Source organism: Pithys albifrons, chromosome 12 (assembly GCF_047495875.1).
Source record: "Pithys albifrons albifrons isolate INPA30051 chromosome 12, PitAlb_v1, whole genome shotgun sequence".
In the NCBI taxonomy this organism is placed as follows: Eukaryota; Metazoa; Chordata; class Aves; order Passeriformes; family Thamnophilidae; genus Pithys; species Pithys albifrons.
In genome coordinates, this window is record NC_092469.1 from 3,375,191 (window position 1) to 3,398,881 (window position 23,691).

General features: G+C 43.1%; 1 protein-coding gene across 1 annotated transcript in view; it reads left to right on the plus strand.

The window, feature by feature from the left end:
- The window catches only part of PEPD (peptidase D), a 153,042-nt gene that overhangs the window by 22,057 nt on the left and 107,294 nt on the right, over positions 1–23,691 (plus strand). The window contains exons 4-7 of the mRNA XM_071567681.1: positions 4,812–4,875; positions 7,066–7,113; positions 8,771–8,832; positions 17,233–17,277. Of these exons, the coding sequence (XP_071423782.1) occupies positions 4,812–4,875; positions 7,066–7,113; positions 8,771–8,832; positions 17,233–17,277 (219 nt within the window). The remainder of the gene's footprint in view (positions 1–4,811; positions 4,876–7,065; positions 7,114–8,770; positions 8,833–17,232; positions 17,278–23,691) is intronic.

The following is a 23,691-nucleotide window of genomic DNA, read 5'->3' on the forward strand; positions in this document are numbered from 1 at the left end:
TAGGGCTGAAGTGCTTTATTGTCTGTGGCTTTTTGCCAATTTATGTTATCAGGGAATCTCAACAATTTTGCACAGCCCCACCCCCTGCCCTCAGCCTGTAAAAATTTGGTCATTGCTTCTGTTCACATCTGTTTACTAAAGGATTGGGGTTTATTTTTTGATAGGTAAGGAGACATGATTCAATAATACCTGGGATCATATCTTCCAACTGGGTAATCCTTCTAATTAATTGATGACTTGCTGTGGGGGTTTTTTTGCATGTAATCTCTGCAGTGATTAATCAGAATTCTGAAACTGGCAGCCCATAACAGTGTTACAGAAGACAAAGCCAAAAATTGTAACCAGTCAACTTAGTCTGGCTTCTTGACAGTAATTTGTAGGAAGAAATACTCTCATCTCTGGGAAGTATCAGATGCACTTGAAATTATCATAACTGAATGTAACTTTTCATGATGCCACTGAGCATTCCATGGAAGGTACCATTGCCTGTGACAATGACAATCAGTGCTAGACTTAAGTCTGTTTTGCATTTAAATTGGATAAAAATGGGTACTGAGTCCTGTGCCTGCTGAGGAACTCTGTGCTGGTACTTTTGTACAGTGACTTTTGTGTGTATCTTTCATTGAAACCCACTAAACTGGGGAAAAAATTGGACAGACTGGAGAGAACATGGAAAAGTTCCACTGAGGATCACAGAATCATTGAGTGGCCTGAGTTGGGAGGGACCTTAAAGATCATCCCATTCTAACCCACCTGGGACACCTCCCACCAGCCCAGGTTGCTCCAAGCCCTGTCCAACCTGGCCTTGGACACTCCCAGGCCTGGGGCAGCCACAGCTTCTCTGGGCACCTGTGCCAGGGCCTGCCCACCCTCACAGGGAAGGATTCCTTCCTAATGTCCAATCTAACCATTCTCGGTGTCAGTTTGAAGCCATTCCCCTCTTCCTGTCACTCCAGGCCCTTGTAGATAGTCCTTCTCCATCTTCCTTGAAGGCTCCATTCGGGCACTGGAAGGTCCATGTCCTTCCCATGCTGGGACCCCGGGGCTGGAGGTGGCAGTGCAGGTGGGTCTCACCTGAGCAGAAGGGCAGAATCACCTCCCTTGATCTGCTTTGCTTCTCTTTCTCCCTGAGCTTTTGGTTTGCTTTCTCTACTGCTTTTCTATATGTGACAGCTCAATTTCTCAGCTCTAATGTGGACTCCCACCTGCACTTTTCCCGTGCCCCTGTGTGGTTCTGCAGTAGGTTGGGCTGAGCAGAAATCTTCCCTGTGGGAGAGGCGGCTTCATCACCAGAGTGCTGTGGCTCCTGTGGGATGGTAGTTGTGGGAAGTGTATAGGAATTTATTTTCCCATCTAGTTGGAGGTGCTAAATGGGTGTATAAAAAAAGTGAGGCAGAGCTGTGAGTGCTTCAGAGAGGAGCTGAGAAGTCTGGCTCTGCTTTGTGCTGAAAGTCCTGCCAGCTCCTGAGTGAGACAGCAAGGAAAGATGAGCAGGGAGGGGCACATCTGGGAGCCGTGGCACCTTGTCATTAGGTGTGATGGAGTTGAAAGTATCTAGAAGATGACCCAGTTAAAAACTGAGAGAGAGGAGAGAGGATTGTGGGAAGCTGCTCCTTTCTTTCCCTCAAAGCAGAAAAATATTCCTCAGCCTTGAAAGAATGATGAGCTACTTTTGTTCCTCAAAAGAGTCGTAGTGTACATAAAAAACAATGTTGGAGGGATTAAAGCTGTAATAGAATCAATAATGGATTAATACTAACCACAACCCAAGAATTAAATTAGCAGCACTGTGCTGTGGGCCACACAATTTTAGGAGGCAACAACAACAACAAAGAAAAAAGTTGAAAAACAGCTTGTGAAAGAAAGAAGTTTTCTTATTGCAACCTATTCTTATTTTAACTGCATCAAAGGAAGTGAATAAATTCCAGCACATTTACTTTACAATGAACAGTTCTGTGAGTCAAACAATGCAGCTAATTATAAAAAAGGTGCTTTGGAGGTACTGCTCTAAAGAGGACACATTACCATAAAGTACTGTTGGACATACATTAGCTGGTTTTACAGTTGGGATTCTTCTGCTACCAGATGAATTGGTTGAAACTGTAAAAGAGAACAAAACCAGAAAGTGCTAAATCTGTTCATCGTGTTTCTGGAATATTAAAATACTTCAGTGTCTGAGGAATGAAGGGAGGGCAAAAGGAGATGCCTGTAGGAGAAACAGCAGGTAAAACTTGGAGGTAAAGGGAATGATGACATACAGAGTGTACAGAGATCAGAGGGTATAGTGATTTTTTAAAATTATATGTGAAATTAGCTGGGGAGAAAAGATAAATGATAATTGCTTTGAAATCTCCATCAGTGATGGGAAGAGTCCACAAAAGGAGCATTGCAAAGGGGAACATAAAATGTGAGTTCTTTGTGTTGCTTTTGAGTAGCACTTTCACAGATTAATACATTTTTAAAAATCTGTGATTTACTGCTTTAGAACACCATAAAGGTTTTCATGTTGTTGTTCATGTCACAGCCCAGTACTGTTTGGAGCAAAAAGGAATGTAAATGACAAATGAGCACACAAGATTGGAAAAATAGACATAAGCCATTGATCCAGGCACCTGGCACTGCTGGTAGCTGTGGCACCTTGTGCCTTTGGTGTGGAGCCCCTCGTGCCTCTGGTGTGGAGCCCCTTGTGCCTTTGGTGTGGAGCCCCTCGTGCCTCTGGTGTGGAGCCCCTCGTGCCTCTGGTGTGGAGCCCCTCGTGCCTCTGGTGTGGAGCCCCTCGTGCCTTTGGTGTGGAGCCCCTCGTGCCTTTGGTGTGGAGCCCCTCGTGCCTCTGGTGTCGAGCCCCTTGTGCCTCTGGTGTGGAGCCCCTCGTGCCTTTGGTGTGGAGCCCCTCGTGCCTTTGGTGTGGAGCACCTCGTGCCTTTGGTGTGGAGCCCCTCGTGCCTCTGGTGTGGAGCCCCTCGTGCCTCTGGTGTGGAGCCCCTCGTGCCTCTGGTGTGGAGCCCCTCGTGCCTCTGGTGTGGAGCCCCTCGTGCCTCTGGTGTGGAGCCCCTCGTGCCTCTGGTGTGGAGCCCCTCGTGCCTCTGGTGTGGAGCCCCTCGTGCCTCTGGTGTGGAGCCCCTCGTGCCTTTGGTGTGGAGCCCCTCGTGCCTTTGGTGTGGAGCCCCTCGTGCCTTTGGTGTGGAGCCCCTCATGCCTTTGGTGTGGAGCCCCTCATGCCTTTGGTGTGGAGCCCCTCGTGCCTTTGGTGTGGAGCCCCTCGTGCCTTTGGTGGGGAGCCCCTCATGCCTTTGGTGGGGAGCCCCTCCTGAGGGTGCAGAGCTGTTTGTCCCACCACTTCTGCTGGTCCTCACTGCGAGGGTTAGAATGTTCTTTGGCCTCCACCCTCATATGTTCCTTCCCCAGCTGGTCTTGTGCTCCTGTTGTTTCATGATTTCCCAGCTGAAGGTTTGGTCCTGTGCACAGCTCCTGCTGTCTCCCAGAAAGCAAAATGAACAGGACTCTCCAAATTCTGACTCTTCCAGACATAGTTTTTTTCTTTTGAGATTTTTTTTTTGTTTCAGAGAGAGTGACAAGGCTGGAGAAGGGACTGGAGCACAAGTGCTGTGGGGAGAGGCTGAGGGAGCTGGGGGTGTTCAGCCTGGAGAAGAGGAGGCTCAGAGGTGACCTCAGCACTGTCTGGAACTGCCTGAAGGGAAGTTCTGGCCAGGTGGGGGTTGGTCTCTTCTCCCAGGCACTCAGCAATAGGACAAGGGGGCACGATGGGCTCAAGCTCTGCCAGGGGAAGTTCAAGTGGGAGATGAGAAAAAACTTCCTTGCAGAGAGAGTGCTCAGGCATTGGAATGGGCTGCCCAGAGAGGGGGTGGATTCCCCATCCCTGGAGGCTTTTAAAGTGGGATTGGCCGTGGCACTGAGTGCCATGATCTGGTAAAGGGACTGGAGTTGGACCAAGGGTTGGACTTGATGATCTCAGAGGTCTTTTCCAACCCAATCCATTCTATGATTCTGTGATTCGATTTTCAGAATTACACTGATTGTATTTATTTTATTTTTGGGGAGACAGAGATGATAATCAGAGGCTGAAGCCTTGTGAATAACTGGCTGCTGCCATAGTGTGAAGGAATAGGCAAGAGCACAGACCTGGTGTGGGAGCCAGTGAGAGAGCCCTGGAGGGACTGACTGGAGGCAGGTCCTTCACACTCCTCTGGCATTTAGAAAAGCATCTCTGGTTGGATATCAGGAGAAAAGAGCTGAAGAGATTATTTTGGACATGGACATGTGAAGTTGCCCACCCTGTTGGCTCAGGGGTGTGGATCTCCTGTGTCCTGAGGAGCAGAGGCAGCAGAGCCCAAGTCTTAATAGCCCTCAGTCTGCTGAGAGCAGTTCCCAGAGTAGAAAATTAATGTTTTGTTCATTCTTTGAATGTAACACAGGGCAGACTGGTCTTTTGCTATTTTCACATCCTTCTGAAGTTTAGTGAGTTGGAAAGTGGCGTACAAATGGCATGGCAAAGATCCTTCATAAAATACTGTCTTGCATAGAATGGGAAAAATCTCCTCTGATTCAGAGGGGACCATCCAATCCAACTGTCAGGCATGGACTGGATTGAAGCTCAGTCATTTTTGTAGCTGTGGCAACTTTCTGTGTGATCTTCTATTCTGAGAAATGGAGTCAAGCATAAGATTATTAAAACATCCCTCACAGCTGATGCCATTGTTGTGATAGTATAGAATGTTATTTCTTTGTTTGTGGCTTTATTAAATATAACAGCAAAGCTGAAACCAAATGTTTCTTTTTGTTGTTTTCCAAAGGATTCATCCCCCTGAATTCTTCAAGAAAAAATATGCTGTGGATGAAGCCCATTATGTGACTGAGGTGAGCTGTCTGTGTATTTTTTTCTGTGAATACAAAATCAGTAACTGGGAATGACTTTGCTTAATTTTAGTCCTCTGCTTACTGGATGTCTCCTGACTTAGTGGGACCTTCTCCCCCTCCCCTCTACTGGATAATGTCCTTCTATCTTTTAAAGCACTTGTAAATATGTTTTTTAAGGCTGCTATTTTGAGCTGAAGATTTCAAGTCCTCAATCCCCAAGCAGTCTCACAAACATGTCCTGTGCCTGATGAGACCTGTCAGTCTGTGTCTGTCCAACAGAAATTGTCGTTAAATGCATCTCTTGCAGTGCCTTGGAGATCTGAGGAGATTGCTGGTTACACATCTCAGCTCTGACTTGGGAGCCTACTTTTATTTTAAGCCTCCAAAAGTCTGTGAGGAAAGTGCCTGCCTTGCTCTTGTTTTCTGTAGAATCACCTTATTACTTGAATAAGCAAATATATTCACATTTCTAAATGCAGGTGTGCCATGCTTAGTTAGGTTTGTCATTTCATTTCTGAGCAGATGTTGCTTGTACACATGGCCAGCTGTCTGTTCTTTGGTGGGAGGGCTCAGCAGGATGGGGACAGCATTCCTGCCAGACTCTGGGGGTGGTTTTCATGGAGAGCTGCTTGAAGAAGAAGACTCTGATACTTGTGTTCCTGCAGAGCACTAAGTCTGACTCTCTAGACCAAAACCTTTGCTCTTGTCAGCTGTGGGGATGTTTCATTTCATGTTCATAATGAGTCCAGCTCTGAGGTGCAGTTTGATCTGTGTGTCACAGGCTGGAGTGGGGGAAGCTGTGGGGAGGTTGCTTTTTGACATGTGTGACTTGGAGTCCCATAGAGTGTCAGTGCTCCAATGCTCTTCTCCCAGACAGTGAAAATTGCAAGTGAAAAACATAAGTTTCATTTTTAAAAAACACATTTTTGGTCACCTTAGTTGTTTTGGGTCACTTTCCATCAACAAATGTCTTTATTGCAGTTCTATTCTCTGCTTCCTTACTGCTTAAAAACATCACAGATGGGAAAAAGAGCTCTTTATGTGGTCCAGTAAATAAAATTAAAAAATAAAAGCTCCTTGCCACCTTGACTACATGTATTGAAGTGAGAAGCTGTTGCAGCTTGCAGTGAAACTCTTCAGCTCTCAAATGTTCTTTCTGTAACTTTTGCTTGGCTTGCCAAGGAATTGTTTTCCACCATCAGGACACCAGGGGCCTTATTTATAGGATACCTTTGTATCAACAAATCACCAACTGGTGTGTGCTGTCCTGATGTTCCATGAGATTAAGAAACAGAAAAATAAAGGGTGGAATTGGTATTTTTAAACCTCACTGCCATATGCTTTCTTTTGTTAATATTAGTGAGTGTGCTATTTAGCTGGTTTAGAGTTGGTAGAACTGTGAAATTATGTCATGGAGTCACTGCCACTAGTTCAGTACCCACTTTCTGCAGCTGCTCTGAAAGCCCAGCTCTCTACAAGCCCAGTGATCTTGTTCTTAGTTTGTGAATGTTGGAAGGAGGCTGAAGAAGCTTAATCACAGAATCAGAGAATGGATTGGGTTGGAAAAGACCACCGAGATCATCAAGTCCAACCCTTGGTCCAACTCCAGTCCCTTTACCAGATCATGGCACTCAGTGCCACGGCCAAGCTCAGCTGAAAAACCTCCAGGGATGGGGAATCCACCCCCTCTCTGGGCAGCCCATTCCAATGCCTGAGCACTCTCTCTGGAGTAAAAGGATTAGTCAGTAAAACCCAGTGAAAACACCAGTAAATGCTCATTACTAAGCATTTAACACATTGTAACATAATATTAATGAATCTGTGCTTTCCATGTATCAGGGTGTTGAGCACAGAGCACTCTGTTCCTTTTTCCTGTGTGACGTTACAACTTCTTGGCTTCTCTGTTTTATCTTCCTAATGATGACAGTGGACTTAAAATGAATTTGCAGTTGGTGTTTATTTCTTTTAAGCACACCATCAACCTGATCACTGCATTTCTGTTTAAATATTTTTTGCTGTCTTTTGTTGCGTGTCTCAGGTAACGCCACAATATCTGGAAGGTATCAGAGGAACGTTTTTGTCTTTGCAGCTTGTTTATTTTATATACAGTGAATATTGATGAACTTGGTATCAATGTGATTATGAGGAAGCAAAAAAGAAAAATAACAGCAATCTGAAACTTCTTTTTAGATATCCAGTGTCTTGGCTTCGAAGAAACCTGCTGTGCTTCTCACTTTGGTAAGTCATATTCTGAAGAATAAATACTGATTTTCCTCAATAAGGAGATCAGTTTATTCAGCATTTCTTTGTGCTGTCATTCCATATCTTTTCCTCCCCATGTTATGCCAAATTTGAGACCAGCTGTGTATAACACTTTAGTCTTCTGGCCCCTCTATAATTTCAGGATTTGTAACCTCTGGCCTCATCCAGTCTGCATTTTGTGTGCCAAAAAGCTTTATTGTTTTTCTGGTCACACATGGCCAGCCTGTCTAACACTGACCATGCTCCTGGTCCTGCCTACAATAACTCCAAACTCCTTGTTCCTCTTCTACTGCTCTGGTTGTGTCATGAGCCCCTTTGGGCTTTCCTGCAGGAATCCCACAAGGATTCAGGGAATACTTTATCTGCATGGAGTGGTTTAGTAAGAACACCTTCTGGGGGGAGGGAGACAATATGAAATGCCTGCCAAATATTTTGAGTAGTGCTTGCTTATTTGGAAGAAGGATAAATGAATAAATGGATGAATAGGTTAAAGACTGCAAGCTTCTTCCCCATCACCTCTCTCAGCTGCTCTCCTGGTTTACAGATTTTTTTGTAAACCTCTCACTGTTGAGAGTGTCTGTTTTATTGTCTCCAATCTATGTAAGAAATGATGTGCTGACTCTGAGCTTCCCTTGCAGCAAATGCAGTGGGAGCTCCTGGATTTCTTTTCCCATGGTAGTGATCAGACAGAAGTCTTAACAAAAAAACCCTCCTTATGAAGTCACATGGCCTGACATCTGAATTCTTTATCCATTAAGAACAGAGGCCCTAATTAATTTTCAGACTTTCTTCCACTTATTTGTTTACACATATATACACTTTAAAGATGCCCCTGACTTATTTCATGTTCTTTAAGAGAAATGAGGAAAATGGAATCTTTGACCATCTTGTGCTTCTTACTGTGCATTTCCACACATGTAGTTATTGAATAGTTATCACTGTTGTAATCAGGAATTTTCACATAATTTTTGGCAGAGTGGGTGGTGCTGTGGGGCTTTCACCCTCCTCCCACTGCCATGGAGAAGCATTCGGGGAAGGGAAGAGCTCTTCTCTTTCCACTGGCTGAATGGAAGCCTGGGCTGCTTCTCCTCCTGTGGCCTCATTGCAGACCCAGACCTGGAACTCAGCTCTGCAGGGTTTCCAGGCACATGGCAGGAGTCTGTGTGGCAGCCAAAATACTTCTGCTTGTGCTGCCTGCTTGAGTGGAATCTGTAGGGGAGCAGCAAGGAAATTTAAATAGTAAGCATTGCTGTGCCAGGGCATAGTAATTTATTTTAAAATGAAATTACTTTCGAGGAAAGCGTCCCTGTTTGCCATTCTCTTGCCCTTTTTAATTATTATATAGGACTCCCAGCTCCCTCTCAAGACAAGGGCATCAGAAATCCAAGCTTGTCGTTTCCCTAAGCAGCACATCCTGACTGGAGTTCTGCCTCAGTCTCCTGTGAAACTCATTATTTCTCATATTGACTCCATTTGAACAAGCAGCCTGGGGCTTTTTATTTACAGTGATTCAAGTAAACTTATGTGTGAGTTTTCCTAATGACTTACTGCAATCAGATTCTCCTCATGATTTAAATTTTTAATTCCCATGTTTGGCTCAGAATCATGGTCCTTTTAATCTTTTTCCTCCCAGCGTGGTGTTAATACTGATAGTGGAAATGTCTCCAAAGAAGCTTCCTTTGAGGGCATCAGCCAGTAAGTGACAAGGCTTTTTTATACATCAATTCTTCCATGGTTATGTAGATCTCATGTTATATCTCAAATTAAATTATGTTTTTTCCTAGTGACAGCATGTTGAATGTCAAATATTTTATTTCCAAAGAAATTCTGATACATGTTTCTAATGATTTAAAACAGAGAGATTTTTTATTTGTTGTTTTTTTTTAATCTCTTTTCCATCTAGTTAATCCAATGTTTCTGTTTCTCTGTGTTTGCTGTAACTATTTAAAACTAAATAGACCCATCCTCATATGTCCATTCCCACTTCTGGGATTGGACTATTTGATTTTCAGATTGCATAAAAATTAATCTTTAGGAGTAGCTTCTTTCTCTTACTGACTTCCTTGCAGAATATTAACTTAGATATTAGGGATTCCAGTGTGCACAATCTTCTGAAAGGATGTCGCAGGACAGGTGTAAAATAAAATCAGAAATCACAGAAAAAAAGAGCAGTTCTCTACCTGGATGTGATTTTTTAGTGTCCCTTGATACTGTGTTTTTATGAAATTTGGCTACTAGTGGGGTGAAAATGTTTTCCTGCATGCAGTATTTTGAAAAGGCAGAAAATAAAAATACATCAGAGCTTGCTCTGGGATGTGAGGATGCTGACCTCAATTTTTAATGAAATACAACTGTCTGTTCTGTTATGAGATCTTAAAATGAGTTTTCTGTTTTAGCTCAAATATATGGCAAAAAAGAACCTTCCACACACACACATTGAAAGGTCTGTCAAAACAAACACTCGTGCTCAGATGTTGAGGTGTTTTTTATGATCCTTGAGTCCCAGTCCCCCCAGTGTGTTTTCTCCATCTCTGTCAGCAGCGTGGCAGTTGTGCAGTGAAACTGGTACTGCACAGAACTTGCTGCAGGTCTGGGCACTCGTGTAGTCTGAGAGCCTTTCTGCTGGCATCATCTCTTCATTGTGTCAAGTGGTCTGGAATCTGATTTCATAACAACTTTGGTCTCTTCTCTACAGCCTAAATGGGAACTTAATGGTTCTGTCAGGGTTACTGGGGACCAAGGTGCCACTTAGGCATCTTTAGTGAGTTAAATACAAGCTATTCCATAATACACTCAGGTAATTTTTAATGAGAGTTTGTCGTCTGTTCTGCTGTTCCAAGCAGTGTGAGTTCTGTTGCTTTGACCAAGGAGATAGTCATGTTATGCTCCCCAGGTAAGGTGAAGCACACACCTGTTATATCTGAGGCACCTCTGCTTGAAACATCATCACTCATAAACTCCAGCAGTAATTCTTTACTGGAATGATGTACAAAGGTGTGGTTGAAGTACCAAACCCCCTTTTTTTACTCTAAATTTCACTAAACACTAGAGTTTAATTATAAGACATTCACTAGTCAACATAAAGCTAGGAGGCCACTCCATTTAGCACTTGATTTGAGATTTTAATGGCATGTCTCCTACAACACTTAAAGGGATTAATGATGTTTAAGCACTGGCTTCCTGGTTAGCAGCAAACATGCTCTTGGTGTGCTCCAGGAGTGCTGCTCAATTCTTTAGGGGCCATTTCCAGCTGTTCAGCAGAGACTTCTCTTCTGAGGCTTGGGACACGCTCAGCCCTCTCCACCCCTGGGCACTGTCATTCATTTTGCTGCCTGTGACAGGTCTGGTTGGTATCTTCCCTCCAATGCTCATGGTGTGAAAGAGCATGCATTGATTTTGTTGGTGAATCAACTCCCCTCTTCTGACAGACACTGTGCCCTCAAACCACTTGTCACCCCAGCCTTCCCTTGGTCTCCCTGATGCTGCTTGTGTCTTCTCCTGGGCTGTCCTGTCTCTGGGGAGCATGTGCTTGATCTGTCAGGGGTCTGGAGGAGAGGATGAGTGTCCTTTTAAACTCTGCTCTGCTCAGGTTTTGTAACTGTGTATATGAGCCAGCCCACTCTGTATTTGCTCTCAACACAGACCCAAACCCATTTCAGCATTGCTGCTTCTGTGCTTCTCCACCTCTGCTGGAGCGGGTGTTTCCTTTCCAGAAACATGTATTTTGGGTGTATTGGTGGTTTCCAGGGAGATTAAACCCGTGGAGTTTGTACTGCGCAGTGTTCCCAGCCAGCACTCTCTCCCTCCTGCCTGTGCCTTGGGGGGCTGGCTCCGTCCTCAGCTCTGCCCTGGCCCTGATGCTCTGTTTTATTCCTGGGCTCCTGTTTGTATCTGTTTTCTGGCGGCCTGGCCAAGATCTGGTTTCTTGCCAGGGCCCTCCTGTGTTCCTTCTGCTCCCATATGTGTTTTTTCTCCTAGGCTGACTTGGCCCGGTGTGGGTTTTTTGGTAATGGATAATAATGTGTAATTTCCTGAAAAGGTTGACTGTTGCTCTCTTTGCAGGCTGTTCATCTGCTTCTGTCAGAAGCTCTTTTTCTGGCCCTAATGAGGCTGCTTCCCTGCCTTACTTTTTGAACTGCTTCTCGAGCATTATTACCTAAGCTATTGGATTAGTTTTTGCAGTGTAATAAATAGTCATTTGAGGCAAAATGACTACTGTCCTGGGTTATTTCAGTGCCCTGAAGATCACCCCTAAGTTATTTTTGTTATTTTTGTCATGCTAGCAACAGTCAAACTTGATTTTATGCTGATTATAGAGCCATTAAGAGTGAATTATATCATGGTTTTCATCAGTTTATGTGTTGCTCTGTAGGTGGGGACTGGCCCACCCAGTGGTCCCTGGCTCAGTGCAGGGAGCACTCTGGGACAGGGGCTGAGACAGGAGACCTGAGCTCTTTGCTGGTGCTGTTCTGGTAACTCCCCTCAGTCAGCTTTGTTGGCAGCCTTCAGGAATCCTGCAGAAGTGTCGTGCTCTCACTTGCTCCAGGTGGCTGTGCTGGTTTAAAGGAAAGCCAGCAGGAGAAATGAATGCAACACAAAAGAGATTATGAGGCACAGTTACAATTTAATAACAATATTACAATAAATGCAATGGCACAAAGAGAAAAATTGGTTTTAACCCACAAACCGCAGCACTATAGCCCAGCCCCCTGGGGCACAAACACAAAGGGGTTTGTTGGCCCCTGTGCTGAACCCCATGTGGTTCCCCCAAGTCCAGAGTAAAAGTCCAAAGTGGAAAACCTGTTGGTGCAGCTGACACAGTTGCAGTTTGGTTGAGAGTGGTGGTCTCCTCCTGTCGAGGTTTTTGGTCCTCCTCTGGATCCAGCAAGTGACCCCTGAAGTCTTCTTCCCCCAATATATGTACCCCCAGGTGCAGGTGGGAGCCCCCAGTCCCTCCCCCAGTGCAGGGAGTTCCACACTGGGGGATCTGACTCTGGGAGTCAGGGGGGATTTTGGAATCGTTGCTGGCCCATCAGCAGAGCTGAGCCCTCAGGTGGGTGTGGAGGTGCCAAGGACTCCCTGGAGGGGAGTTCTCCCAGCTCTTACCTCACAGATGTCTATCCCAGCCAGCTCCCAGCCTGAGGGCTCAGGTGTGCCCTGGGCAGCTGCTGCCAATGGGCCATTGGGAACAGTTGCTGGGCATTGGCCAGAGGGTTTAGAATACACAGCTTTGGTCACACCCACACAGTGATAAACTGGTCCCACCTGCTGAACTGGGTCAGTGGCTTAAGCTTAGAAGGCAGATTTCTAAAGTAGTTCTAATGCTTTCTTTTCTAGAAATACAGATTTCTCTTTTCTAATAAAGGACACTTCTGTGTTAGTGGGTTTTTTCCCTAATTCATTTTTCAGACTGGATAATGTGCAGGGTTTTTTTTTAATCTAATCATGTCAGTACTGTAGCCCTTGTAAAAATGCTTTGGGAGGTTGTGACTCACCACACAGAAACTGGATTTTGAACCTGTGCAGTGGAACAGTACCGTGCCATGTACTTCAAAACACTGTTGAATAAATCCTTGCTCACTGTGTTGTCAGGGGTTTTTTTCATCCTCAGAATCAATTGATGTAAATGATGGACAGTTTAAGCAATTGTACCTAATGTTTAAAATTTTGCAGTGAATTCCTTTCCCTCAGATCTGAACTCATTGGGTATGACAGTGAAGACCATCTAAATGTCCTTTTTCATACTGCAGAGTGAAGTCAGTCACTTAGGAAAAAGACTCTCCGTGTTGAGGAAGAGGAGAAAATTTTGAAATTGTGTCTGAATATGTTTTGGATTTTTATCACTGCAGGCACACAAAATGTATTTGTTAAACTGACAAAAATAGGTCTCATTATGCTGTGCTATTATATGGGAGGTGTAGGTTTCTAGGGGGTTTTTAACTAATGAATTTGTTTTGCATGTTAAGGGACAACTGAGTATGAAATCAGTTTGGACATGCCTTTAAGTGTATTATTTCTTAGTTCTCTGTTGATTAAATGGGAGCATTAATATGTTACAGATTGCATCTGTAGCAAATGTCAATTTGTTTTCTTCCTCAAGACCACAAATCTCATCATCTAAGTATTGTTAATTTGCAAATTACAGAAAAGTGTAGAATTAGATTGCTCTGCATGATCCTCTTAACATTAGGGCAGTACATGTTTTGTAAGAGTAAGTTGTTTACTGTCTAGTGAGATCAAAACTTTGCTGGGAGGCCAAGGCAGGTGATCTTATGTAGGAGTTTGTGCACGAATTATGTGAATTAAACACTGTGTACTCCTGTTGATGGTGAATAGCTCCTCCCTTGAGCATAACCAGTGATTTTTAGGATGTGGTTTGTTTAGCTCCTTTGTTGGGACATGTCTTGGTTCTGGCCAGGACAGGGTTAATTTTTGGCAGTAACCAGGTGGGGGCATGGCCAGGACTCGGGTGTTATTCTGTCCCCATCATTGCCAGGGCAGGGACAGAGGCTCTCCCTCTCTTGGAGGAGAGGGGGTTCCTCCAGTGGAAAACTGTGACAGGTCTGGTATTTTGTTTATTGTCAGGTGTTTTTCCATGTAATTGCTTCTTTTTCTTACACCTTTAGTTATTAATATTGTTGCTGTTACTGTTCGTTTCTTACCCCATTGCTGTTTCCAGTAAATCGTTATCTCTGTGACTTTGCCTTTTGTTCTTCCAGCTGGAGGAGGGAGGGGAGCACCAATGTGGTTTTAGTGAGAGCACTAAACTGGGGAATACCATTCCTAAAGCACCACAGTAACAAAGTGAGGCATAATTTGAGTCATCTGCCTGAGAAGGGTCACCATTGCAAACAGGGGGCCTTGCAGCCACTCCCACAGGTCCCACCATGGGCTGAGTGGAGCTGAGACAGTTCAGTCCTTCCTTGAAAAGTGACCTACAGTGAGTAGATTCTCTCCCACATATGAATTGCTGTTGTGTTCTGGAGGTCTAACATCTCGTTTTTCTACTTGACATTGCATCAGAAATTCTGTTTCAGGTGAGAGTTAAAACTGCGGGTTGGCTGATGACCTCCTGCCTCTCCACCCACCCAGGACCCTCTTAATTCAATCCTGTGCCTCTCTGTGTGTTTAATTAATTCCCCAACTGACAGCAAGCTGGATTTTAAGGAGCTGCCACATAGTAGGTGGTCCCAGCCAGTAAATAAAACCTGCACTTCTGGCAGCACAAAGACAACTCAAGAAGAGCCTTTATAGCCAGGAAAGATAAAATCTAGGGACTGTGATGCAGAAGGTACATCTCCTGGTTGAAATGGCTTTTCTGGAAGTGTTATTTGAGTTGTTATAAGCCTACACCAATGTACAGTTTTCCCCCTATTTTCTAATCTGGATCTGGATAGACTTGAGAGATGGGCTGATTCCAATGGGACAAGGTTTAACAAGGCCAAGTGCAGGTCCTGCCCTTTGGCCACCCCAACCCCCTGCAGCGCTCCAGGCTGGGCACAGAGTGGCTGGAGAGCAGCCAGGCAGAGGGACCTGGGGGGACTGAGGGACAGGAAGCTCAACAGGAGCCACCAGTGTGCCCAGGTGGCCAAGAAGGCCAATGGGATCCTGGCCTGGATGCAAAGTAGCATGGCCAGCAGGCCCAGGGCAGTGACCCTTCCCCTGGACTCTGCCTTGGGGAGGCCACACCTTGAGTGTTGTGTTCAGTTCTGGGCCCCTCAGTTGAGGAAAGAGATTGAGGGGCTGGAGCGGGGCCAGAGAAGAGCAACGAGGCTGGAGAAGGGACTGGAGCACAAGTGCTGTGGGGAGAGGCTGAGGGAGCTGGGGGTGTTCAGCCTGGAGAAGAGGAGGCTCAGAGGTGACCTCAGCACTGTCTGGAACTGCCTGAAGGGAAGTTCTGGCCAGGTGGGGGTTGGTCTCTTCTCCCAGGCACTCAGCAATAGGACAAGGGGGCACGAAGGGCTCAAGCTCTGCCAGGGGAAATTGAAGTTGGAGATCAGGAAAAATTCTTTGCAGAGAGAGTGCTCAGGGATTGGAATGGGCTGCCCAGAGAGGGGGTGGATTCCCTATCCCTGGAGGTTTTTCAGCTGAGCTTGGCCGTGGCACTGAGTGCCATGATCTGGTAAAGGGACTGGAGTTGGAGCAAGGGTTGGACTTGATGATCTCGGAGGTCTTTTCCAACCCAATCCATTCTATGATTCTGTGATAATGCTCAGATGAGGGTCTTCTGTTGTGAAGTTCCTCTTTGGCTAATGTGATTTATGCTTGTGGTTAAAGTGAGCATGTCAGGTTCTGAAATGTGGACTTTCAGAGTCAAACTCAGTTGCCTTCTGTAACTGCCCTTCATTGCCCTTTATTTCTTTTGTTACTGTACAATAACTGTAGATAAACCCAAACACAACTCTGTTTGCACAGAGCTGGTGTTGGGGCTTTCTGCAGGGCTGCAGTGTCTCCTTACACTTGCCTTCATTGATCTGTTTTTAGTCTGACACACTGATGGCAATTATTGAAAGTTGGGTGTCTGTTGTTACAGCTGCAGCCTAATTCTTCTGTGTCTTGGTTTTCTGTGGCAGTGTCAGCTGCTGTGCTTTCCAGCCAGGCAGGAAGCTCAGCCTTTTGGGTTGTTAGGATATTTATACATTGATTTTAGTATGTCATTCATGTATTTTCTTCTGTATAAATTTGTATTTTACTGTCTCCTCCATTCCAGAATTATTTCTGCATTGCTTTACATTGGTAATAATTTTTGAGATGGTGATGATAAAACTGAAAATGTGCCCTTTTGATACTTTCTTGTTTCCAAGTGACCAATTTTATTCCATAATGGTGCATTGTGCTGTAACTGGTGGCTTTTTGTATTGAGTTGCTTTTACAGAGATTGCTCATTAATACCAACAAATGCTGAATACCAGACAGCTTGTCCTTGTTGAATGTTGTGATAAGTTTTTGTTTTGTACCTTGGAGTAGGGACACAGAGCTGTTGCCTTCTCCTTATTAGGATTTTAGGAGCATCTCTTTCTGAAAAAGAGAAACAGGTTGTTTTCTGCTTTCTGAGGATGCAGGAAGACCCTTGTACAATTAGAAGTGGCTTTTAAATAATTTTGTAAAATTGGATTTGTGGTTTAGTTGGTCCCTTCTGAGGTATAAAGAATGATTATGCCCTGGAATAGATTTAATTTTTCCTTAAAAAATGTGGGAAAATGAATTGCTGCCTTACAACGTTCTTTTGAAGAACTGTGGGGAGCCTTGGAGCATTTTAGTTCTCTTAAATGCCCTAAATGAAGGGCCAACAGTCCTGAGTCAGACACAAATATCTTTGATGCAGAGCACTCCTTAGGCATTTAAATCATAAGCAAAAAACCCCCTTGAACAATGTCTGAAAATCCATTTGTGTTCCACCTAATTACTCAGCTTCTTGCTCTATTTGCCACTGTAGTACTATTGTTTGGAGAGCCTCAAAATAGTTCCAAGAATACATGAATTGCTAATGTAGCAGATAAACAGAAAGGCAGTGAAGTGTTAGAGGCCAAGGTGAGGTGGAAGGTTCTGCTTTGCCTCTTACATGGATTGGGAAAGACATGGAGAAGTTGTTTTCCTTTTCACCATCCTCTGAGCAAGCTTGTTTATCACAATCCACCTTCTGGGCACACAAAAATGGGAAGGCATAAAACAGGGGCTGAAATCAGCATTTTGCTGTGTTTGATGTCACTGAAGGGTGTTTGAGGAGCAAAGTTAAAATCACAGCATTGTTTGGGAGGGATGTCTGGAGGTCAGTCTGGCCCACCCCACACTCACAGCAGGGAATTGATAACCTAATATTGTATCTTTGTCAAGGAGTGTAATAAGGATGTCTCAAACATACTGTTGCTCTGGGTTCTGCATATCCTTAAAATTACATACCTGACTTAGCCTCTTGTATTTCAGAATTAAATGCAATGAAGGTGGGTGTGCTCATTCTCCTTGCCAGGATCTATGCTAAATTCCCATAAAATATTTGCTTCCAGTTTAGTTCCTCAGAGAGGACACAGTTGAACAAAATAAGTAAATATTTATGTCTGGCTGCTTTTTAATATTAGTGTCTTTTGGTTTTTGTAGATTTAATGTGAACAACAAAATCCTTCATCCTGAAATTGCAGAATGGTGAGTAGCATAAAATCTTTCTCTTTGAGTACTGTTGAAAGTACTTTTATTGTGCCATTCCTGAAGAGGGATTCCCTCTGCAGAAGCCTCCTGCTTTGCCATAGGAATTTTAATTTCAAGCTGATTCCATGTTACAGAGTGGAAAGAATATAGAAAAGTAAAAACAGGGCTAGGTAACAGCTTTCAAAAGCAAAGAATTTATGTAACATTTCTTAAACATTGTGTCTGGGTGCACATTTTTGTAGGATGTGTTAGGAGTTAAGTCACATTCGTGTAAATATGAATTTGTATGAATAGGAAAAGAACTGAGGATAATTTATATTCCAGCAACAGAATTCAAAGGTAGATGGAAACTCTCTCTGAACAGGTAGTGTTTAATTAGGTGTTATTACTTCTCTAGGATTTATTTTAGCAGCCTTAATTGTGTTGAATAATTATTCATGTAACCATACTTAGCAATTCTAGGGGGATTCTCCTGTAGCCCATCTGGAGCAGACAGTGTGTGACTAAGTGAAAAGCTGCTGCATCTCCCCAGTTCTCCTCTTTGGTCAGCATTGCTGGCTCAGGATTGTTCCATAACTAAGGCTTTCTAGTCTTCCATTTAGGAAATTAACTGAAGAAAGAACATAGTGGATTTTTGTTAATGAATTAGGTTTGTATCTAAGCTTTTTTGGTGTATTAATCTAGAAATGAGGAAGCAAATCCTTAGTTAAGGCAGATAAGCTTAAAATCTTAAAATACAAAAGGCAAGTGTGCACTCTCACTACCACTGGTGTAGTGTTTTGTAGTATGTGCTACTATATATTATGCCTTTTAATGTTTTTTATGAGCACAAATGCTGAGAACTGTCCTCTGCTATCCTCATCTACAGCTAATTGCCAGCTTGAAAACTGTGGAGATGTTTTTTGAACATCAGAGTGATTTCAGAACGTTGTAGGAAGAGAGGACACTTTGTGTAGACATTGTTGTGTCCCCAAGTCATGGCTGGAGCTGGAGGTTGTGTAGCAGGGGCAGTGTCAGGGCTTTCTAACACAGAAAGCTTGGGGTACTAATTTTTACACCTTGCCTATTCTGTCCCCCTAGAATTGGGGCCTTTTCTTTTCCTAAACAAGGGAGTTATCTTTTAGAATTGATTTCTGAATTAAAGGATGATGAGAAAGGAGACCTGGAGAGGGCCCTGTCTGATTTCCATGCTTTGCTCTGTGGACAGGGCAGAACAAAAGGAAGAGAGGTGGCTCTGGATTAGGGCTGCAGACTTGTTCCCAGGTTACCTTTCAGTGTGCTTCCATCCACCTTACCCAGCTGTCACCAGATAAGCCTTTCCCTTCTGTGGTTTCAGTTAGTGGGTGGTTAAATCTCCTTCAGGAAGCTCAGCTACAGACAAACATGAGGTCCATGCCCTGGAGCTTGTACTGACAGAGGTGGACACCGAGGCAGTGGAAAGGCAGCACTTGGAGCTGGGGTGGAGAGAATCATCCCCTCAGTGAGTCGTGGGTGCCAGCCTGGAATTCTGACTCTGACCCTGCAGTCTCAGGGAAGGGGATGCCTGGTGTGCACTTTCCCTCTCCCCGGCTTTTGAGGAAAGGGAATTCCAGGTGAAGCCAAAGTCCAGATTTGCATTCAGGAGTGTTTCCAAAGGTTTTATTGAGTTCAGTGGCTTTCATTTTAAGTCAGAAGTATGTTAAAGACTGTTGTTAGGATTTAAGTGTCTGGTGAAATCAATATGTGAATGACAGGTTATGTATATTAAAGCTTTTACTAAAGCAGAAATCTTCTTGGAATGTCAAGTTACTGCCCAAGAATATGTCTTTGGAAAGCAGTAATATTTCTAGAATTAAGAAAGTTTTCTTTTTAGGAAGATGAATATTTTGGGTTGTATTCTAGGATAGAAAATTGCATCACATTTGAATCATCTGCTTGCAGGGATATGGATAATTTCAAATTCAGCAAGCTCTGAACTGCTGTGTTTTACACAGTACTTGTCAGAAAAACTCTTCTCTGTGCCTTGCTGTCAAACCACCAGCAAGAGATGAAATGGCTGAGCTTTCTGAACCAGCCAGGGAGAACTGCGAGCTGCAAAAGACAACTCTGGAACTATACAGTCCTCTAATAAAATGCAGAAAAGATGGTTCAATACTGACAAGGAACAAAGCATTTGTGATTAAGGATCTGTTGCCTTCCTTCCTTACTCATCCTTTTTCAAGATCTCAACATTTTCTGACTTGGCGTGGAACTTAAGGATAAAACAGAAAAATTTGCCCTTAGACTGGATTTCAGCAGTTTGCAGAGGGTGTTTCCACTTTTTAATTTTATTGAGTGGGTGTGTTTCCAGATTTTAAAACTTTCATTTTAAACCAAAGGGCTTCCATTTAAAAGTTGATAGTGAATTTACACACTAAGTATTGATTTCAGCATTTTGAAAAGAAATCATCATCTACCAGAAGAGAAGCTTCAAACTTGTCCAAATTATCTCCCTGGTAATCAGAAGGTTTTTCTACAGTAGCACTGAGCAAAATGGCCTTTTGTTCCTGTATTTTGCCAGTGTCTGTCCACCATAATTGTGGTGGTGCTACAAGTAAACCTTTAGCCATGTGCAGCTCTTTTGGTGCCTGTACATTCTCTATTTCCCTGTAACCTCAATGAAAATGGCATTCCATAGTGAAACATGGAAGATTTCATGTGTTCTGTGTTTTGTGTTACTTTGATGGAAAGCATAATTATTTATTTGGGGAAAGTGATCTATATTTACATGTCTTAAAACTGTGCATATTTTTTGTGTGTTTCAGAGGTTTTTCTATCTATATTGTAAACCTCTGAACATCTTTTTGAACTCCCTTGTTTGGTGTTCATGCTCCTGTGTTTCAGAATTGTGCTGTGATGCCTTTCCTGTGCATTGCTGTGTTTGCTGGCTTTGGTCCTGCCTCAGAAAGTCTTTATGCACTGCAGAAGAGCATAAATATATTAAATGTGAGAGAGAAGTGTCTATAAATAAAGTGTGGAAAGGTAACAGCAGAGGTGACAAAGGGTGAAGGCAAGCCAGGACTGTGGAGTCTGTCTGCATGAGCATCATCTGTAGTTGTTAGGTGGTCAAATGCCTGGAATTTGCATGTGCTTCAAACTGCAGTTACCACCAGGCCACAGGGAAAAAAATAAGTTATGCACATTCTGTCTTTATTGATGAACTTGTGTTTGTGCTCATTTTACTCACTGCCCATGCTGTACATGCTGATGGTGAAATTTTGATTCTGGAAGTCAGTGGCAGTCAAGAATTTCCATGGAGCAGAATTTGTTCTCAGGTGCTTTTAAATGTCCTGATTTTGGTACTTTGGCTTAAATGTCACAGAACCAATATATATATTTATATATATATATACACACACGCACACATATATATATATATACACACATATATATATATACACACACATGTATATATACATACACATATATATATACACACACATATATATATATACACACACACACATATATATATACACACATATATATATATACACACACACACACATATATATACATTTATACACACTGTTCTGTAAGTCTGTGAGTTATGTTGCATTTTACTCCAGGACTTTCATACTTCCCTGCCTAACTCCTTCCATACCTTTTGAAAAGATTATTTGTGTCTTTCAATTAAAAGAAATAAATAAATTAAGCAGCTATTACACCTCTTTAAAATTGCCTTCTGTTCTTCCATAAATCATGATAGATTATGCTGCTTGTAATAGTTTGAGGTTATTTAGCTAATAAAAGAGGTCTTGGCAGACTCCTCTGCAGTGTCTGCCTTGGAGACTTCAATTAGAACTTCAGTTTCTTTTGCTGGTGTAATTCATCCTTGCACTGGTTGCTGTTCCCTTATTCCCTTGGGGAAAAAAGGGTCCTAAAAATGCAGTATTTCCAGAAGGACAAGCAGGAGTGGATGTTTCCAGATGTTTTCCATGCATGTCACAGATAGGAGACATTAAGGTTGCACACATGGAGTAAAAAGCAGCAAAACAAGCAATCTGATAAACCCCTGAGCTGGTAAATGGAAACAATTCTGGTGGTATGATCAGGGCTGCAGAATGCACACAGAGAAGCAAATGTTTGTGTGTCTTTGAGGAAATCACTGGTTTGGGAAAATACAGTTTGGTTATGTGAGTTTCAGCTTCATAATTGCCTGAACTCTGTGTGCTCTTGACCACTTGATTAGGTTGTGCATGAAATTTGGTATCCAGGCATTTAAAATGCCCAAATGTGATTTCAGGACTGAAATGATCCTTGTTTATATTAAAGCTTCTCTCTCCTGTTGGATGAGTGACATGTGTGAAAAGACCAGCTGCTCCTATGGCCAAGTGCAAATAAAAGCACAAAATGTCTGTAAAAGAGGAGAATGAGGGAGAAGTGGTTTTACACTGATAAAATGAAGGGGGGGGGAAGCTGAGTCTTGTCAGTCCTGACAGAGATTTGTGCTTTTCTTTTGACTTGGTTTCACTGAGTGCCTGTTAATCTGAGGGCTGCCTGACATGCTGAATCTGTCCATTTTCACAATTGCATTAACTGGAGCCTGGAAATCATTTGTTCCTATTAAAATATTAATGAATTTATGCAGATTGTGTAACTGGTCCAAGAGCTGTTCCTAATAGAATGTTGAAGTTCACATTCATGAGCAAAGGTGGGATTTTCTTCCTGTCCTTATTTTGGAAGTGTGGGCAAAAACATGATGAGGACTGTGGTGCTCATGACCTGGAAGGTTGCCCTGAAGTGCTTGGGTAGCACTGCTTTAAACCTGGCTTGGGAGAGTGCTGCTTTTTACACCATCAACACAGTGGGAAGGGGGTGAAATAAATGCCTTTTTGCTGCCCAGACATGCTGTGGGAACTCCATCAACAGCACCACTATAACACAGGAGCCCAGTGACTTTTTCAGTACGTAGAGAAGGATGAGCTGATCAGATTTCCTACCCCATTGTACATCCTCCCTCTCTTCCCTGCTAATGGCTGGATAGTGGGTTTTGTTGGTTTAGAATGACTAAATGCCTTCTGTAAAATATTTCAGTGCCTGACCTTGTGTAAATGAAGGGGTTGCTTTGCAAAAAAGTCTGAGGCTGAGCATGAATTTCTGTTTTCAAAAAGATCCCTGAGAAATTGTGATCTAAAATAAATACCTTGAACACTGAAGCCTTATGTCTTAGTCCAGGAAAATGGGTTCTGAACTGGTTGCACTTGCTGTGGAGCAGTTACTAACTTGTATTACTAGCACATTTCAACAAAGAGGTTAGACAACTGAATTATGAAACAACCCATTTTTCAGGCACTTGCATATCAGGGATATGTACTGTATATTGAAAGTAATATAAAGGCACATCAAAAAGTATTAAATTACCCTGCTAGCACATGCAGTCTTCCAAAGAACAGGATTTAAAAAAAAAATCCATAAGCCTTTGCTACCTTGCTCTAACTTGAATGTATTTGAGCCACTGTTCTTTATGTCTTGGCTAAAAGACAGAGGCAGAAGTTTATTTCCTTACCCCTGGTCAGCAAATTTTATCATCCCAAGGTAATTTTTTCACCTTGGTGTGCATTTTAAAACCTTGTACTTCTCATTCTCAGTGTGTGTAATGATTGTTTTGTGTCATATTCCAATTGACTAAGAAAGTCAATCCATTCCCCTCTGTGGTGTTTCTGTTTCTAAAAGCATTTTGATCAATATTAGGATTTTACAAAGGTACCTTTACTCTTGCCAGACAGTTGGGTTGGAGGGGGAGTGGCTGTGCCATAGCAGTGCAATCTCAGTCTGTGGGAAATGCTCTAATCTCACATCAGAGGCACTGATGGCTGACAAACCTGTTTCTGGACTCATTAAAACAAACTACAGGAGCAGAAATACAGTAAATAGTTTCCTGCAGCAGCGTGAGGAGGAGATGTTACAATAAAAAGGGGTGTCTTGGTGGCAGTTCCAAAGTATAACAGTTATGGTGCTTTGTAACTGCTGCAAACTCTGGAGTGGAGCTGGAAAATACAGTTAAAGTATTTCCATGCAATTCAGGAGATTTAGTTCTATGCTTTGTAAACAGTAAGTGTGGACTTCACAGCTGTCTGTGAGATGGGCATGAAAACCACCGGGGAGTCAGTGTGTGTGCCAGTGGAAAGAGCAAGTGGTTTTTAATAGGAATTATGGAGCTGTGCTTTCCTGCTCATGTCACACTTGATAGATGCTTTGGTTTGAAATACATGCTAGAAATAAATGTAGGAGAGAAGAAATAAATGGTAAATTTTTGAGATGAGTTCAGAAGAGAGTAGCAGAGCTCATAAACATACACAAATGCCTCGTAAGGCACAAAGAGCAGGATTGGGTTTTTAGAGGATTGGTTTATTTGGAGGGGTGTGTGTTTTATTTTCCTTCAGAAGCACG